The sequence below is a fragment of the Crinia signifera genome, chromosome 3, assembly GCF_055691185.1.
Source record: "Crinia signifera chromosome 3, ASM5569118v1, whole genome shotgun sequence".
NCBI lineage: Eukaryota > Metazoa > Chordata > Amphibia > Anura > Myobatrachidae > Crinia > Crinia signifera.
This window is the reverse complement of record NC_139219.1, coordinates 250,835,364-250,855,615: the sequence shown is the minus strand read 5'-3', so window position 1 is coordinate 250,855,615 and position 20,252 is coordinate 250,835,364. Positions and strand designations below refer to the sequence as shown.

At 42.0% G+C, this 20,252-nt stretch overlaps 1 protein-coding gene across 1 annotated transcript in view; it reads left to right on the top strand.

Moving 5' to 3' along the window:
- The window catches only part of OTOL1 (otolin 1), a 49,662-nt gene extending 31,067 nt beyond the window's left edge, over positions 1-18,595 (top strand). The window contains exons 3-4 of the mRNA XM_083177840.1: positions 2,851-2,922; positions 17,355-18,595. Coding sequence (XP_083033966.1) covers positions 2,851-2,922; positions 17,355-18,256 — 974 coding nt within the window. The 3' untranslated portion in view covers positions 18,257-18,595. The remainder of the gene's footprint in view (positions 1-2,850; positions 2,923-17,354) is intronic.
- The last annotated feature ends 1,657 nt before the right edge of the window (positions 18,596-20,252 follow it).

Genomic DNA, 20,252 nt, shown 5'->3' with positions numbered 1-20,252 from the left:
CCCAGGCTGTCAACTCCCGTGTCAACTCCCAGGTCATCAACAAGCTCCTGTCGACTCCCAGGTCATCAAGACTTCTCCGGCTCCCAGGCCATCGACTTCCCTCTGGCTCCCAGGCCGTCTACAGTACCATGTCAACTCCCAGGTTGTCAACACTTCCTCCGGCTCCCAGGCCGTCAACACTTCGTGCCAGCTCCCAGGCCGTCAACGCTCCGTGTCGGCTTCCAGGCTACTCATTGGTCTACCAGGCCAGTGCAGACCAAGGTTCCACACTCCAAGTTCCAAGCTCACTGTCATTAGTCACTTTCCATCTCCTGTGACTGGCCAGTTAGCTGTGGGGAACTCAGGCCAGAGGGCTGTGACCTCGCCACCGAACGCAGCGGAGTCCAAACCTCCTTGCGGGTGTCCCTGGTGAAAACCGTCGGTGGTGTTAGACCTCTGACCAGAGTCTCATCAACTCCCCCCACCTAGCTGTGCCTGCAGTGTCAGTGTTACTTCTCTGAACTGTCCTAGCCTAAAGCCTTCCGTGTCCCAGTACCCAGCATCCACCACTGGCCCACTGCTGCCACAGCCGGGAACACCAGAGACCCGAGCCCTGACACAAGTGTTGCATGCTTAAGATTTTGCGGCATATCTATATGATGTGATAAATACACAAAGCGATATTTGAATACAGTGCAAGAGCATACCAAATATCACAAGTCAGGACAGAGCTGGTGAGAAAGCTCTGTCCCTGTGAATCTCTCCCCCTGAGACTATGGCCGTGCTACTGATTACCCCTGTGCTCCTCTGATTGCTGGGCTCCTGTGCTGTGAACACAGCATCTGATCATCGCTGTATACTTAGATGCTGAGTAGAACGTCACAGCATCTCAGTTCGCAGAAGATCAGATGACTGGGGTTACAGAATGAGTACCGCAATCAGCTGACTGGCTACTCTTTATGATACACTCATTGTACCCTGACAGTTGAAGTGATAGTGGCGCTCTTCTGGGGTAACAGTTTTAGTGATTGAGCGCTGGTCAGTCAACACATTTGTTACTCATTGCACCCTGACTCATTTTAAAAGAACCGCAGGTGGACCTAATTATTTCATTTGGAGCACATGCACCTGAGCAGTGGTGCTGATAGGAAGGGGCTCCCCCTTCGTATTGCACAGAGCGGTTGTGAAGAGAGTGGATGAACTCCTGCTGCAGTAGCCTCTCTCCCCAGCCAAACACCCAGTGGTCGGTGCCATCCCTTAATGAGTTAAAAGTAGAGGTATGTTGACCTGCTATACAGATAACGTCTACAGTATCTTTGACTGGATGGTCTTATATGGAAGCAATATAGGAATGGACACAGTGACAATATTTGTTTATGAACCTATTAAAGGTGTTATCTAAACACCGAGTCAACATAACTCTACTTTTAAATCATGTGGTGCCATTTTACGTGTAATGAGTGCATGATATGTTTACATATAAATATAAAAATGTTGCTTTTATTTAAATTCTCATTACTCTCCTGGTAATTAACGTGCTACTACTCTGTGCTACTACCAACACCTTTTTCATAGAAAAAGCGCTGTATTAAATAAAACTCCACCTTTGCCTGTATCGTGTGCCTTGAGGAAAAAGTGTGTAGGTGAAGCATTATAAATCTTGTTAGTGACTTACATTTTTCTTGAATTGTTTTACATTTATTTTTCATCCAAGGATTACAAGTATAAACTATTCTCTAGATCTAAAAAAGAGGCAGAGATAGATTTGCTTTACGATAAGAATAATTACTGATTATGAGCTAAATGTAGACAAATTCTATAAGCAACAATGCAGTCTCTGCCCAAATCTCTTCTACGAATATACATTTTACCAGTAGTTGTATTTACAGACTACAAGACGGCAAATGCAAGCACTCTTGTAGTCTGTTGTAGAATAGTCTTCACATGGGTCCAGGCAGCAACTGTAACACATCATGCAGACCTCCTAATATATGAGAGCTTCCAACTGGGGTGACAGGCACAATAGAATCTAACCACTTCATACAGTAAGTGGGCATGATCACACCTGTGATGGACAAAGCATCAACTCATTCTTACCTTTAAATGGCAATTTATTGAAGCACATCCTAAAGTCAAGGGTTGTCCATCGTCGTGTCTACCACTTTTGGTCTCCAACAAGCTACCATTGGTGGAAAATCATTGTCCATCAATGATGGACATGCAAACAAACAGGAAGGTCCTGCCTTAGTAAGGATTAGATTAGAATATTTGTGGCACAAAACATTAAATAGAAGTTTCATTCTATTTGCAGTTCCTGTCTTATGTGCCGCAGGGGAATACCCCCCCCCCCCCCTTCAACCACCTACCAATTAGGATAAACAACTTGAAGAGAAAAATGGGAAATGTGGGAGGCCAGTAGGTTCCCATTGGGTTATGCCAGTGTAGAAACAAAACATGTTATTTTCTTTAACAGGGTAGAACTAAAATAGTAGAAGAAACACTTTGATACATGCCAAGGGCGTAACTACCATAGGTGCAAGGGGTGCAGCTGCTATGGGGCCCAGAGCTGAAGGGGGCCCATCTTTGCTGTCTAAGTAATATGTTTTACATACATTTATCACCATCAGTTGCCCTTACAAACTTTTCCTACGGTCCCACAAATATCTAGGTACGCCTCTGATACATACAATAGCAGCATGAAGAACCCAATAAACTCATCTCACTTTTCCGGTCTTGCGTTCCTATTGTTTTCTTCAAAATAACTGATTTAAAAAAAAAAATGACATAAGCACATTGATTTCCCATTGTTTTGTGTTTGGGGACTATCCTTCCATAATGAGTGCTAATGTTAATGTAGATGTTTATATGTAGGTGAGAAAGGGGAGCACGGTGAACATGGAGCCAGTGGGATTGCCGGAATCCCGGGAAGGCCAGGAGAAGCAGGTAATGATAATGAATGATGCACAGTTATGCTTGTCTCTTTCTCATTCTACCTCCCTTGTAATGAAACTGCTCCAGTGACCTCTGTTCAAATTGATTCTGTTGAAGGAGAAACAATGCCCTGAGAGATCTGTCAGATACATACTGCAGGTAGCAGACAGGCATACATTGAAACCTGCCTGTGTGACTGGAGAGCAAACATGTGCTTCTGCTTAAAGAATGCTGTTTAAATAATTGATTTAACCCATTTTGTGCCAAGGGAAAGCCTTTAACAATTTGTTACTCTAGTTCCCTCTGAATGTGAGATGTGTTCTTGATAACTGTATAGCAATTATGGAAACATAGATGTTACTACAGTGGTATTTAAATACATTTTAATTACTGTAGCATTGCAAAATTTGTAGATTCCTTCGCTGGAGGAACCTGGCACACTTAATGCATATGCTTCACTGGTAGATGTAGTATAATAATTTGGGAACATTGAATAATTTATTATTATATGATGTTGCTTGGAGAGAGTTCTGCAAGAAAATCCACATACTGTAACCTACCGGATAGTGTGGCTTGTGTCATGTAGTACATATATGTTCCTGATAACTACTGAAGGCATCACCTAAAGCCCGGTACACACGGGGGATATACTGTATATTGCTCAGCAATATATTGCTAGCAATACATTGCTGAGCAATATATTGTTCAGTTTCTCCTTTTCATCAGCGACCAGAGATGGTCGCTGATGAAAGGGAACCTCTGCCGGCGGTGCCGCAGAGGTAATCAGCTGGTCGCAGGAGCAAGCTCCTGCGACCAGCAATTAGAACGGGGCTGAAAAAGGGAGCGCGCACCCGGCGATAATTTATCGCCGGGGCACACTCCCATCACTGGCAATATGGTCGCCTGCGACCATATTTCAAGCGATTTCAGCCCCTATCGCCCTGTGTGTACACAGCTTTACTGCTAAGTGATTATAGGTCATGACATCACTGGGTATGGATAATTAGGTCTACGACAAGAAGGTAAACAAGCATTGGGTTGACACCATTAGGTTGACACGCTGAAAGGTCGACATGTGTATAGGTCGACATGTGTATAGGCCGACAGGTCATTAGATAGACACAAGCATCAGGTCGACATGTGCAAGGTCGACAGTCAAAATGTTGACATTGGGATTTTCACTGTTTTTTAACCCGAATGTCAACACAGTCGACATGGGCACTGAAACGTAGCACTGTGTTCCCACGCATGGCTCACTGCGCTCGCCATGGTTCAGACACGTTACCTCACTACACTTTGCACACTGTTTTATTCTCCCACCACTCTGTAGTGAATGGGAGGGCATGAAATACCGCCTGTTGGCACGTCGGCTCATAAAAAAAGGTGAAAACCCCCATGTCGACGTTTTGACTGTCGACCTTGACCATGTCGACCTAATGCTTGTGTCGACCTAATGACCTGTCGGCCTAGACCCATGTTGACCTTTCAGCATGTCGACCTAATGGTGTCGACCTAATGACCATATAACACATGTTAATACTATGCAACATCACTTATTTTACATATGGCACTGTGACCTGCTCTGTGTATTTGTAATCAGAGCTGCCTTAACTACATACAACATACGGTTATGGTGCTTTGTTGACATCACAATTTTATGATTGTTTGGTATCATCAAATTGTCTATTTTCTAAATTCTGTATAGTGTGTACAAATACTCTTTACAGGAGCTATGGTTCTTACAAATGTACTCTTTTTCCATTCTATTGCTGGTGAGTACAGTTCATACATAACATACACCAACCAGCCATAAAACCACCATTATAATATTGTAAAGGTCCTCCTTGTGTTACCATAATAACTCTGGCTTATCGAGGCATGGTCTCCACAAGATCTCTGAAGTTCCTTTAAGTTCTGTAAATTGTGACGTTTGTCCTCATTGGCTTGGATCAGATGTTCCAGCACATTTCACCGATGCTTGATCAGATTGAGATGTGGGTAATTTGCATCTCATTACGCTACACTGGTTGAACACAGATTTACGCAGCAGCAGGTATGTCAAACAGTATGAGTAGGTCATACTCGAGCAACGAACAAAATGGTTATAGCGAACTGTGCTCATGAGTCTATGTAAAGAGTGATCCCATTCTAGATTTGTGTGCACAGTATTCTGCGCAGTAAAACTACAGTTGTCACAGTGTACACTTGGATGCACACAGTGTACAGTAGAGTCCAGTAAGCCAAGACAGTATATTTGACATACAGCTAGTTAACACGGACCCCTTCCCTGGGGGACTGCTCTTTTCACAGAGATGGAGGTTGGCATGAATGTAATGGAAGGGCTGATACAGCATTCAGTCGGCCTGGCAGTACTACACAGCACATTAAACATTATGCTGTTGATCATGTGCATTGAGATGCATTGAGATGCATGGAAAGGTTTTAAAAGAAACAGGTTTATTTGTGTGTGCATAGTAATATTAAATATAACTTTTGTAAATGTTTCCGAAAAAAAGCCAACAAAAAAAAATCTCACTCTAAGAATCGAACACGGGTCTCCAGAACACTTATCAACTAGCATACGACACCTGCTGATAGCAACATGCAAGAGCTTCCAATTCCCAGTGAATGGCGTGGCTCCATCTGTACTGTACTGTAAATCAATCCACTGATGGATTAGTGGAGCATTATCCACCCAGCGGTGGCGATGTTTATTGCATGCATATTGTATGGCGTGAGTCAACGCACCTCAGTCGTCTGAGCGCACTACAATAGTGGTGTGCCAAACCCCTTGCCTAGGCGTACTGACGCAATGGATGAGTGTGGCTACATCTGTATATCCTTTTTATTGACAGGTACAGATGGAGCGCTCTTCATCCAGCCGGGGGCTGACGATCAGAGAGCCAACCGCCAGCCACCACCAGCCGCTGGAAGGGGATGTGCACGCATTCCCTTCAAATGGAGCTCCCCACTGGTCCCCACCACCTTGCTGCCAGTCCCAGACGCTTGTCCCCACCTCCCCGCTCCCCCGTAACTTCTGCTTCAGGGAGATGGGTTCATGTCCCCCACTGCCCGGTAACTTGGATGCACGTGCGTGTGGGATGCTCGCGGGTCCCAGTCCGATGGTGCACCATCTCGCCAGCAGGGGCAATCTGGCGAGCCCCGGCGCTGGCTGAGAGGTGCTCCATCTGTACCAGTGCAATGCAATAATTAATTTGACATATATATCCTCATATATTGTTGCTGCAGTAGAGACAAAAACTGTACTTGGCACACCAAGTGTCCTGTGATTTTGTTTGCACCAAGCATTGCCTGAATATACTTCTTATTTAAAATGTAATGCAACAAAACTTCTTATTGCGACTACACTGGTTACTATAATATGCAACACTTGCATATATGGAATGGGTGTGCATAAGTGCTACGATGCAGTGGCCACAGATTTTTTAAATGGCAAGATCCATTGTGATTTGTATACAGCTTTGAATGTTGAATTACATTAAAAGAAAGATTCCTATCTATTAATCATTCTCCATGTGTCAACCCCTTACTTATCCCTCATAAAGTATTTTTCTCCCAACTGACTACTAGAAGAGTGCCTGTGTGTGGCATTTATCAATAAGCAAAGGAAAAGTTCATGTTATTCTTGAAGAATGACATCCATATACTGTGAAAACCGATACAATAACAAACCGGTGACTAACTTAATTGTTACACTATATTTGTTACCTTTATAATACATATAAACCGTTACCCTTAGCAACAAGGTTACCATAGTGATATAAGCATTTACCTAACTCAGAGTTAGGCAAATGCTCTCCTATTTACAGACACTTTGGAGGGCTGTAAACCACATTAGCATATGAATAGATGCTCTCCTATCCATTGTACAATGTATCCCACATGTTGAACCTGTTCACTGGCTTGATAAGAAATAAACCCATATACATTACTATATGCTTCTCCAGAAATAAATCTATACTGCATGTCTATGCGGCCCCACATGTGACTATACGTGTGAATCACTCGCTAATACGACTAATCTCCTAAGAATATATATATTGAAAAATACCACACAATATAAACTTTCTGGTTACTGACGGTTATCTTTCAGCGATAATCGCTATCCACACTTATAATAATAAACCTTTCTTTCGCATCTGAGATGCCATTATAAGTATAAAGAAATGATGCACATAGACACACGGTTATATTTAAGATCACAGATAGTATATTATATGGGAAAATGGTCCAAAAAGGGTAACAGATATTTACATGGTACTTACACAATACTGTTTAGACTATACTCAGGTTATAAACTATAATAACTATACATGCAAATGAACGTAGGCCCAACACCATCCTAACACCAGCATACACACATGGATACAATTACCGCCACAGAGACAGGGGAAAAGCGTCCTCCTTGGATCACATCTTCTTGGTGAGAGTGGGAGATCAGAGAAAGACTGAGAAACATCAAGTATAGTTTTGGGGGCAGGTAAGGGGGCGGGGAAGTCAATCTTGGTTGGCATTGGCCAAAACAAAGAGACTGGGCCTCTCTTTATTGGCCCTCCTGTCCACAGGGATATCTTCCTTTGTTTCTGGCCATGAGGCAAGAACCTGTTTTGAATTGATTTGTCCTTGGTGTCCCACATAATGATTCACTACATTACACAGTCAAAATATATCTAAGGTCATGTATTGTGATCACTTTACAATCACCATACTGACCTTGCGTCTGTGGCGGCAATTACAACATTTCTACATATAAAGTATGGACGATCATATTCCAATACTTTGGGGAATACACAAATGTACATACAAAAAGGAATATCACTATGATTTAGCCATTAATGCATTACGTCCGTCCTTGTCCGTGAATTTATGCTAATAAGACGCGACTGCGCCTGAGTATTGCGTAAAGGCCGACCGTAATACGCCAATGGCGTTTGAGGTGCAAATACGTTTTCCACAGTCCACCCTTTGATAGTCAAATAAAACTATCACACTACACAATTAATAATTCATAATTTCGCATTAATTTCCATATTTCATAAAAATGTACATTTTTCATACAAATTTTCATTGATGAAAGGTTTGTGAAGCGTGGATCGTGTGTGTATGTGCAGTAAGAGGGGATGTATCATTTTTGCGCTATGGCTAATCCAAGATTAATAATAAATGGGGGGAGTACATTTACTTACTGTCGGCATGTCCAAACCATGGCCCTGCAACAGTTAGAGGGTCACAGCCCAGACACGCCTGACTGGAATGATACATTTGGGGACGTGTGTGTGTAAGTGTGGTGTTCCTGCATTGATCGTGTGTTTGTATAACCTTGCCGCAGGGTGTAATAGGGTGAACAACATATAACTTCATATGACCTATAGAAGATGATGGAAGAAACATTGATGGGTATCATAAAAAAAACAATTTTCCAGGATGATGTAGAGAATTTCTTGAGAGAGCGGGGGACAGTCATTTCTTTGAGAATTTTACCAATGAGTCATGTGTAAGGGTCATCGCTCCACCTAAATAACACCATTCGTTTGGATTCACAAAAACACCTTTAAATGCTTGCTTGTCACAGATAAAAATAAACGTCATTGTCAGAACTCCGCCTCTCCTTATCCACCCTTTGGTAGCGGCAACACCTTGGGGAGAAAAGAGATGGGAAAAACACAAGAACAAAGTAAAGTTTTCATCTTCTGCCTGTTGCTTCTTTCTTCGTCTGGCCAGGGGATAATCAGGGTAGTCTTTCCTTTGCCTTTTTGGATATGTCGGTTTTAGTCGTCTCTCAGTCTCCCCGGAGCAAGAGCTTCTAGCGATACTTCTTTCTCGTCGCTTCTAGCATCAACCACTTCCGGGACATTGACCTTTTTACAACGGGACGGATGGATCCAAGCTTCCTTTTCTGCAACCTTTACTGCTGTGGTGCTGAATAATAATACTTGGCTTGGTCCTTATCACCGATCTATCAAACAACTTGGGCAAACAAATTTCAGATCACAACAAAAGTCCCCTGGCTCCAGACAATCACAGTCCTTTACAGGCAATTAGGATGTCAACACTGATAACTTTCTCTGCTGCATTGTAACTTGTTGGTTCTCCTTCATAAGATATAAACAGTCACTTTATTATCACACTTTAGCCATAATGTGGATGTCTTCTGAGCAATATTTCGAAGGGAGGAGGGGGAAGACAAGTTAAGTGGAGTTATGAGAGTGGTTCTGATACTATACAGCACAATCGGCAATGCCTTAGGCCATAGCAAACCCTTTTTTCAACCATAACTTTGCTCAATGGGATCCGCAAGGAGTATAGAGTTTACCATCAATCCCTAGGAGCTTACACATGACTTGGAAGACTTTTCATATACAGTGTGTAATTTTAGGATACCATATCTCTAAACAAATACATCAACACATACTAAGAGAACAAAAATAAATTCCTAAACAGTTCTAGAGTGGACTGTACAAAGTCAATTTGTATTACCTGCAAAGAATCCTCTGGAGGAGGAATGTGGAGATGGCTCTGTGGGAACAGCCTCTCCAGTGTCTTTCCTCAGACAAGTAAGGCATGACATTGCCGTCTTACCTGCCTGTGGACCGAACTCTGGGGCCCACCAGTAAGTTTTGACCAGTTATCACATACCTTCCCTACCAAGACAAGTCAAGCCATAGGCTATCTCTGCCATGACAGTGTGGCATGCTCTGGGAGTCACTGGTTTTCCTTGTCCATCTTTCCATTCCTGTCCACATCCCTTTGGCTTCCAGACTGCTTTCTCCTGCAGGGAACACAAATCTTGCACCTCTATATAAAGACACAGACATTTACAGGGGGAACAAAAACATTATACGCAGAGCGCGTGGCTCACCCAGCTGTCCCGCCAGCATGGCTATCATCAAGTGACACTGAATCCTTATCAAAGGTGTTTGCTTTACACTTGATAACAGCCACTCCGTCCGGCAGCTGTGCGGCTGTCAGTAGTCCTCATATATACAATGCTTGCGCCACTGGAGTGTCAGCTACTGTCACAAGATCTCTGAGGCGCCATAGGGCTCCAAATCTCTTGTGTTACCCCAACAAACGTACTTAGAGTTGGCATAGGTATTGACTGCTTTTCCCTCAGCCAGCTCACGCATCTTGATCAGTGGCACTAATTAAGCCACTGTTGCTGAGTGAGATGGTCCAAGGGGACCCAGTCTCTACTATACCTTCTCCATCTATTACGGTATAGCCAGTGCACAATTCCCCCATTTCGGTGTCTCTGTGGCAGCTGCCATCAGTGGGAAGAAAAAAAAAATTACTCATCTCTACCTCTTCCAATGGGTTGTTACCACCCTTTGGGGATATGCTGCAAAGGTCCGATTCAAACACTTCACGCCATCATGTTCGTCTAGGCTCTCACTAAATTCTACCATTCCAGCAACCTCAGCATCAACTCCCCCCTCTGTGCCTTAGAGGGCACACCTGATAAGAGTGTTGCTGGGTTTACAATATTACTGGTAATATTTATAATTTTCAATGCAAGTTCCATTCAGTGAACTTGGCTGATGTTTAGGCAGAATTTTGGGAGTGTCCAGACTGTATGGGGAGCAAAAAGAGCCAAAACACACCTCAACAACACATCCTCAGTCTTGTTTACCGGTAGTGCTATGGCAACTACACTGGGTAGACAAGTAGGAAGTGCTTGAGAAATTGGGTTGAATTGTTCACTGCAGTACGACATTGGGTCAGCTGGCATCACCAGGTTTCTACATCACTACTTTGGTCGCACACCCAGCAAGTTATTTGCAGTGCAAATCACATGGTCCCTGTGGTCAGGCATACCCAAAGCAGGAGTTCTGACTTGCTTCGAATTCTTAAAAATACAACACCAGGTTCCTTTTCATGTGGAACCTGTCTTGGTCTGTCTGACTCACTTAATTCCTGCATTGAAAATGCAAAACCAGAGAAACATGGGATTCATTCTTGGTAATATCACCAACTGTCTAATGAGACATGGGTTTGTTGCTGGGTTTGCGACTATTTTGTGACTGGTATAAGACCTTCCTTCCATATTACAATTTCTATGGTAATGTCCTTACTGTTTGTATTTGAAGCATTCTGGGGTTGTCTTATTTTGTTGTTCAGTATGCTGGGGTCTGGTTGGTCCGTTACTATGAGCACGGATGGTAAGGGTCATTAGTCTATTGGTCAGTGGCAGCCTCCCTAAGGACGTCTATTGTCATGTCTCTCCACTCGGGAAAAGAGGATTGCACTCTAGTCCTAAGTGGTTCTTTTAGTCCTTCTATAACCACAGAAACAACCATCTCCCTATGGGATTCAATTGTTTCGGTCAGGGGTAACTATGCATCTCGAACTGTCTGTCAATGACCTGTCAAAATATTCACCAGGAAATTCAGTATTCTTTTGCTGAATGCTAAAGATTTTGTTGTACTCAGTAGTACAAGGAAAATACTTGCTCAATTGAAGATTAATTAATCGTATATTTTCCTGATTGTCAACACCATTTAAAATCCTATTTTCCCCCACCTGGCCAATGTATGGGGAAAGACAGGCTCCCAATATGATACTCCAATCCTTATTTGTGAGTCTATGTGAATTTTCCTAAATCTCTGATAAACTTTTGACAGGCCGTTTTTGTCTTGGGTCAGGGAACTCTCGGATCAAAACATTAAGTCTGTCCTTGTCAGAGGGCAATGTATACCCACCTGCCTTACTGGAATCACCCCATCCGTGTCTGGCTTTCCATAAGGGGCATGATGGGTGCAAGGTGGGCGTACACAAGTAATTTCTTGGTTTTCTAACATGGTTGTCTCTGTGGTGTCTGGTGTGTCATACTTACCTGCCCCTCCTTGTAGATTACTGGCGTCAGCCGTCTCCTCTAACTGGAAGTTCTTATAATTCCTCCTTTACTGGGATTGTCTCTGGCACACATTTATCGGGTAGGAGGCGGCTGAGGTCAGCATTATATTGGCTTCACTTTCAGGATCCTTAAGTGGGATTTAAAACAAGGTACAAGTTAATAACATTTTCAGATGGTACATTTATTTTAGGTTCTCCTGTGGCGGTAATTGCCCCCTTGGTAATATAACATGGGGTGTGTGTGCAGCTGTACTTCCCAAGCTAGTTGGGCCCACGTTCATTAAACAATTCTTATGACTTTGTATTTGAACTTCTGTTTGCCACAAATTTACATAATCATTTTGCTTCAACTTTTCCTTTTTGAATGAAATTTGACAAATTTTATCTTTCACTGTGAGCAGAACTTCAGGACCAAAACTACCAGTATCAGGGAACTTTACCTCACACTCTTTGGTCAGCTTGACCCATTCATTCAGGTATGACACATCATATGCCATATTTCTGTTTAATAATGTATCCAGGAGATTCTTTGGGCATGTAACTCACGCCCCTCTTAACACTTTGGTCTATTCCAACCGGTTTCTTTACCGCACTGCCGGTTGGACCTAACCTTTCTGTCACTTATCCCTGGATACCTTATGTCCTATGGTCAATTCCAACCGGTTTCTTTACCGCACTGCCGGTTGGACCTAACCTTTCACTTTCACACAGACGATCCTTCTCCAAGAGAACGCTACCTCTCCTGCCAAGAGGATCGGTGGGGTTCTGAGGTCCCCCACAAAACTATTGCCCCTTACAGCGAGCAATTCGCTCTCCGCACTGCCTGTGGTAACCACCAAACAACCTCAACCTAGTTAATGCCTCTGGTCGGCGGTCTTTAACTACCTAATAGCTGAGGTGTTCAGCAATTCCCTACAGTAGTACAGCAGGTTACGCTGATCAGCACTGATTCCACAGTAACCTCCACCGCCTTTGTTAAATAAAACAGACTTGTTTGCTGCTTTGATTTAATAGACTTTCATAACCATTGCCTCTGATCGGCGTTCTATGATTATGCTTCAGTCGCTGCCTCTGATCGGCGTTCTACGACCGGCATTCACTCAATACACTCACTGGTTCACACAAGCAGACTTATTTTTCTGTACAGAAAATATTCCCATCATGGTAGTTCTGTCCCCGAATACTGCTCCAGGACATATTCCCTTAAAATTCAAAATATTATCTTAAAAGGTGTTTGAATTGTTTTATCAAATGCAATAACAATGTAAAATCGAATAAATTGTGATTGTATTAATCTAAAATACATTATCAATAAGTATTTGTATCATTGGTAATATATTTTGTAAAGGAAACGGATCGCTAATGCTTCCACATAATGGGCGCAGGCCCGGACGCACGTGTTCAAGTAAGCGCAAGTGCGTCTGTGGCAAGCGCGTTCACTCGGAAGCAAATGCGCCTGGGTGCACTCGGTGGTGCCACGCATAAGATACGCGCACCTTTGTTTAATTGTACCATGCTCTATACAGACGCTATTGCGCACTTAGACGTTCTTGCGTCACGCACGCAATTACGCTGCATACTCATTCGCACATGCGTCTGTGTCCCAATGTAGATTACATAAACACGATCGCATGTGAAATGGCATCTAGCATGTGTCCTGATTGTCCACTCTCACACTGTATACTCAGTCAAAAATAAACGTGCTAGCATACAGTTTGAGTGTGATTTCACTGGACTCACATGCATACATCAGTAATGCAATTGCATCACAGCTTACAATTTTATAACAATACAATCACACTTTATAACTCCATACCTTTATCACCTCGTGTATACAAAAAAAAAAAACTTTGTACATTTCTGGCTAATACAGTTTAACAAACCCATTCAAACCCCCTCCTGCTTCTGCCCCTCCTCCTTCTCCCCCTCCTTGCTGCTGCTGCTATAATGCTTTATCTTATGGAATGCAGCAGCGCGGGGGAAGGAAACCTGTGGGTCAGTTTACAGCACACAGCTAAATTGCTCTGTTATCAACACAGAGTTTCTCAATCTCAATCTAGACAATCAAACACCAAAAATCCCTCATTTGTGGCAAACAGAATTTCAGCACTCCAAAACAGTCTTTATGCACAATACACAATGATTTGAGAGAAAAAAAAAAATTATTTAAATACAGTATAACAATTTCACCGTCTTTGGGCCTAACTCCTAGCAACTTTCAAACCGATACAGCTCGGACGCCTCTCAATTAATACTCAGGGTACACTCTCACGCGTTAAAAGTGACTCCGGCATTATGAGATGCACTCCGTATCGCTGTGCCAGTTTTAAAGATTGTAGGCCCCACGTTGGGCGCCAATTGTGAAAACCGATACAATAACAAACCGGTGACTAACTTAATTGTTACACTATATTTGTTACCTTTATAATACATATAAACCGTTACCCTTAGCAACAAGGTTACCATAGTGATATAAGCATTTACCTAACTCAGAGTTAGGCAAATGCTCTCCTATTTACAGACACTTTGGAGGGCTGTAAACAACATTAGCATATGAATAGATGCTCTCCTATCCATTGTACAATGTATCCCACATGTTGAACCTGTTCACTGACTTGATAAGGTAATAAACCCATATACATTACTATATGCTTCTCCAGAAATAAATCTATACTGCATGGCTATGCGGCCCCACATGTGACTATACGTGTGAATCACTCGCTAATACGACTAATCTCCTAAGAATATATATATTGAAAAATACCACACAATATAAACTTTCTGGTTACTGACGGTTATCTTTCAGCGATAATCGCTATCCACACTTATAATAATAAACCTGTCTTTCGCATCTGAGATGCCATAATAAGTATAAAGAAATGATGCACATAGACACACGGTTATATTTAAGATCACAGATAGTATATTATATGGGAAAATGGTCCAAAAAGGGTAACAGATATTTACATGGTACTTACACAATACTGTTTAGACTATACACAGGTTATAAACTATAATAACTATACATGCAAATGAACGTAGGCCCAACACCATCCTAACACCAGCATACACACATGGATACAATTACCGCCACAGAGACAGGGGAAAAGCGTCCTCCTTGGATCACATCTTCTTGGTGAGAGTGGGAGATCAGAGAAAGACTGAGAAACATCTAGTATAGTTTTGGGGGCAGGTAAGGGGGCGGGGAAGTCAATCTTGGTTGGCATTGGCCAAAACAAAGAGACTGGGCCTCTCTTTATTGGCCCTCCTGTCCACAGGGATATCTTCCTTTGTTTCTGGCCATGAGGCAAGAACCTGTTTTGAATTGATTTGTCCTTGGTGTCCCACATAATGATTCACTACATTACACAGTCAAAATATATCTAAGGTCATGTATTGTGATCACTTTACAATCACCATACTGACCTTGCGTCTGTGGCGGCAATTACAACATTTCTACATATAAAGTATGGACGATCATATTCCAATACTTTGGGGAATACACAAATGTACATACAAAAAGGAATATCACTATGATTTAGCCATTAATGCATTACGTCCGTCCTTGTCCGTGAATTTATGCTAATAAGACGCGACTGCGCCTGAGTATTGCGTAAAGGCCGACCGTAATACGCCAATGGCGTTTGAGGTGCAAATACGTTTTCCACAATACATATGTAGCCATGATTATCTATCCAACCTATGTCAGTGGGATCAGCATGTCGGCGCGTTGCACAACACGACTAGTGTGGCATATGGAATTGCAGGAGAGTGTAAAGGCCTCTACACACTGGTCGACTTTGAGCTGAAAGCCGCTCAAAACACCAAGTTTGATTGGCTTGAGCATTATCTTTGGCCTATCATTATCATTTCACCACTCTTAATAAAACTGCCCCTTTGTTATTATAAACCTGCACAGTAACCATTGGAGCAGGGAAGAGCTGGAAAGAACACTCTCCTCCCCTAGCTCTGCTGATTGGCCAGATCATGTCCAAGAACAGAGGGGCAGGTTTACTCTTCTCATCTTGCTCTGCTGAATGGCAGAGTGTGGCCTAGAGCAGTGTTTCTCAACCTTGGTCCTCAGCGAACCCCAACAGTGCACATTTTCCAGGTGAAATAATTAGCTCCACTTGTGATCTTTTAAAATGTGCCAGTGAGTAATTAGTGCACCTGTGTATCTGTGAGGTGACCTGGAAAATGTGCACTGTTGGGGGTCCCTAAGGACCGAGGTTGAGAACCACTGGCCTAGAGCAGTGGTTCTCAACCTCGGTCCTCAAGTACCCCAGTTCAGGTTTTGCAGGTCTCCACACAGAATCACAGGTGATATAATTAGCTCCACCTATGATCTTTAAAATGTGTCAGTGAATAATGCATGCACCTGTGCACCTGTCAGGTGATGTGGAAAACCTGCACTGTTGGGGGTACTTGAGGACTGAGGTTGAGAACCACTGGCCTAGAGCACAGTTACAAGCACACTCTTCTTCACTTGTTGAGCTAAATGACCAGAGCCCACTCTGCAGGGCTCTACAGTACCTGTTTTTTTTCTTTTGACCCCACTGTCATGTGTGGTCAAAAGACATGGACGTTCAACTTAAGCCAGAAGTTCTTAAATGAGGTTTTAAGCATTTCCATTGCTCAACATAGATCATTAAATTAAACTAAATTAGTTACTATTAAGTTACTTGTGGCCAGACATGGACGTTCTGGATTACTGGGGTGGCTGTGTTTGAGAACCTCTTCATTAAGCATTTGCGACACACATTTTGAGAAGAGCTGATCTAGACAGTGCTGCTCATGATGTGCTTCGACTCACCTGCTTAGCAGCAAAATGTCCCTGAAATCTCTGAGATTTTGACAACTATCACAATAAGATTTCTCTGTTGTACCAAGAATGGCCATTTAATTTTCGGGACTGGTGCATATGAAGTTAGGCATATAAAGAAGATATGCTTCTGTGATAATCACCATTATAGTTTCATGAGGTGCAAAACCTTGAAGGCAGTTTGGGATTTTATTTTTTATTATTTAGAATGTAATGTGGGATACTTTAGGCTTTTTGGCCTTATTCTGGTTCACTCTTAAAGGCAAATTCCCTCTCCAATGGACAAAACCATGTGCACTGCAGGTGGGGCAGATGTAAAATGTGCATAGAGAAATAGATTTGGGTGAGTTCTTTTGTTTCTGTGCAGGGAAAATACTGATTGCTTTATTTCTACACTGCAATATAGATCTCACTTTGAAGTAAAACCCCACCCAAATCTAATTCTCTCTGCACATGTTATATCTTCCCCACCTGCAGTGCACATGGTTTTGTCCATTGGATAAGGAATTTGCCTCTAAGAGTGAACCAGAATAAGGCCCTAAGTTTTTAACACAACACTAATTATGGAAAAAAATGTATAGAAAATATTATATTCTAAGTTATAAAAATTGATTTATTCCAAAAGATTACAGATAACTCGAAAGGGTAAAAGTGATGTCATAAATCCAATAAAAACTAAAGAACTTGATTTTTAAACACAAAATGTCATGTTCCGTTAATAAACAACCCATGATTTTTACTCTTACAGGTGAGATTGGACCAAAAGGTGAAAAAGGAAATCTTGGACTTGCTGGTATAAAAGGACAGAAAGGAAACAAAGGCGATATATGTGAAAATGGCACAAAGGGGGACAGAGGTGAAAGAGGGGAGCAAGGTTTAATAGGTATGGATGGGGAGAAAGGAGACAAAGGAGAAAAGGGAGATTTAGGAGACAAAGGAAATTATGGAGATATTGGAGAAAAAGGAGATCAAGGAGAAACTGGAGAGAGAGGGTTAAAGGGAGATAAGGGCATTAAGGGAGATGCAGGACTGAATGGTATAAATGGTTTGGATGGAGATCGTGGAGAGAAGGGAGAAACAGGACTTAAAGGAGATAAGGGTGAGATTGGGTTACCTGGATTAATAGGTCCAATTGGACCAAAAGGCAATTTTGGCATAAAAGGAATAAGAGGTATTCCTGGGAAAAAAGGTTCTAGGGGTCTTAAAGGATCTAAAGGGGAAAATCCCAAACCCATAAAATCAGCCTTTTCAGTGGGTCTATCAAAACCATTTCCTGCTCCTAATACTCCCATAAAGTTTGACCGATTAGTGTACAATGAACAAGAAGACTACAACCCGACAACAGGGAAGTTTAACTGTACAATTGCAGGAACCTATGTGTTTGCATTTCATGTGACAGTCAGAGGACGTCCAGCTCGCATAAGTATTATTGCCCAAAATAAGAAGATATTTAAAAGTCGTGAAACCCTGTACGGCCAAGAGATAGACCAGACTTCAGCAATGCTGGTTTTGAAATTAAATGCTGGGGACATGGTTTGGATGGAGGTTTCAAGGGACTGGAATGGTATTTATGTTAGCAATGAAGATGATAGCATATTTACAGGATTTCTATTATATCCAGACGAAACAGTTGAAACACAATCAGTATAACCATGAAAAATCTACAGTGTTTTGTTACTATATTTTAGTTAAGTTGTATTAAATATGGCATTAGATTATTGTTAAAGTGGACACTGATTAATGAATATCCAGTATCTTCTAATAAGACCATAATAAATATCACACCATCAAACTCAGGATATGAACATCCAAAACTACTAATCACTAAGCTCATAATAATCACGTATATGACACAACTACTGTATATGTGCTGAATATTTGATAACAACTATTTAAGTGGTGAATCTAACAAATGTATAGATTTTAATATATTCTCAAGGATTGCTCAGTTCTATTTAATATACAAAATCAATCTTAACAATAAATATTTTGGAGGAATAGTGAGTACACTGTCTTTTGTTACTGATAATAATCAATACTAATAACTTTTACAATGCCACACAATAAATTAACATTTCCATGTTTCATAATACAGCACCTGAGTTCCAGGCGCTTATAAACATGAAAAAAAAAATTATGAAATATATAAAGATTTAAGTATACAGCAGCAGGTAGATACCATCAGCCCCTCCCCACTGGGGGAAATAATTAGGCGCCATAGCCTTGTCTACCACTACTACGCAGATGACACAAAGCTGTACTTGTCCTTTGCTCCGGGCCCTGAAAACCCAATAGCAACCCTAAATGGCTGTCTAGCTGAGCTCCAGGAATGGATGAGGGCCAGTTGGCTGAGACTGAATCCTGATAAAACAGAGGTTCTTATGATTAGACCTCAGCATCAAAGGACAAGACTGCAGCACAGCCACCCAAGTGGACTGACACTTGGGGGTACAGAATTACAAAACTCTGATCATGTGCGGAATCTTGGAGTGGTACTAGATTGACACTTAAACATCAGATGTCAGCCACAATCAAATCCTCATTCTTTCATCTGAGGAACATAGTCAGAATCAAACACTTAATCCCATCTGAAAATCTGCCAAAAGTCATACATGCAATTGTATCATATCGTTTGGATTACTGCAATGCCCTTTACCTTGGTCTACCAGCAAAAGAACTGCACCGATTACAGCTGGTACAAAACACAGCTGCCAGGCTGTTAACTAACAGCCCCATTCTAGCCACATTACTCACATGCTCTACTCCCTTCACTGGTTGCCAATAAAATGGCAAATCATTTTCAAGATCAATCTACTGAGTTTCAAAGCCCTACATGACCAAGGCCCAAGGTACCTGAAGCAGCTTCTGATTCCATACTGTCCCACCCGATTACTGCCATCTGTAGATGAAGGACTTTTAGCAGTACCTAGGATCTCCCGTAATTTATCTGGGGGTCGAGCTTTTAGCCATTCAGCTCCGACTTTATGGAACTCACTTCCCTGCACAGTTCAAGAGACTCCCACTCTAGAATGCTTCAAAAACAGACTCAAGACTTTCCTATTTACTCAAGCATTTCCTTCAGTCCCTTAAGTACTGTTTATGAAAAGCTTTTCTGTACTTCATTGTTTCTGTACTGTATTACATTTATTCTATCTGTTAAGCGCCTTGAGTCCTATTGGAGAAAGAGCACTATATAAATAAAAAAATGATTATTATTATTATTATTATTATTATAATGGCAGCCCTGGGTAGACAATATGCCTGTGGAAGCATATCTAGTAGTCAATCCTCAAAGAAGAACAGAACCAGAAATAGGGCCAGATTCTCTAAGCTTCAAAAGTGATAAAATGGAGAGTGATAAACAGCCAGCCAATCAGCTCCTACCTGCCATGTCACAGACTGTGGGGCAGATTTATTAAGCTTGGAGAAGAGATAAACTGGAGATAAAGCGGGGAAAAGGTAAAAGGAGATAAAGCACCAGCCAATCAACTTACAACTGTCTTTTTCAAACACAGCTGATTGGCTGGTGCTTTATCTCCTTTTGGGGGAGATTCTCTAAGCTAAAAATGCGGTAAAAAGACCATTATCGGGGTTTTTACCACATTTTGGGATGCTTTAAGCATTCCCCGCCGGGTTACCGCGGCAG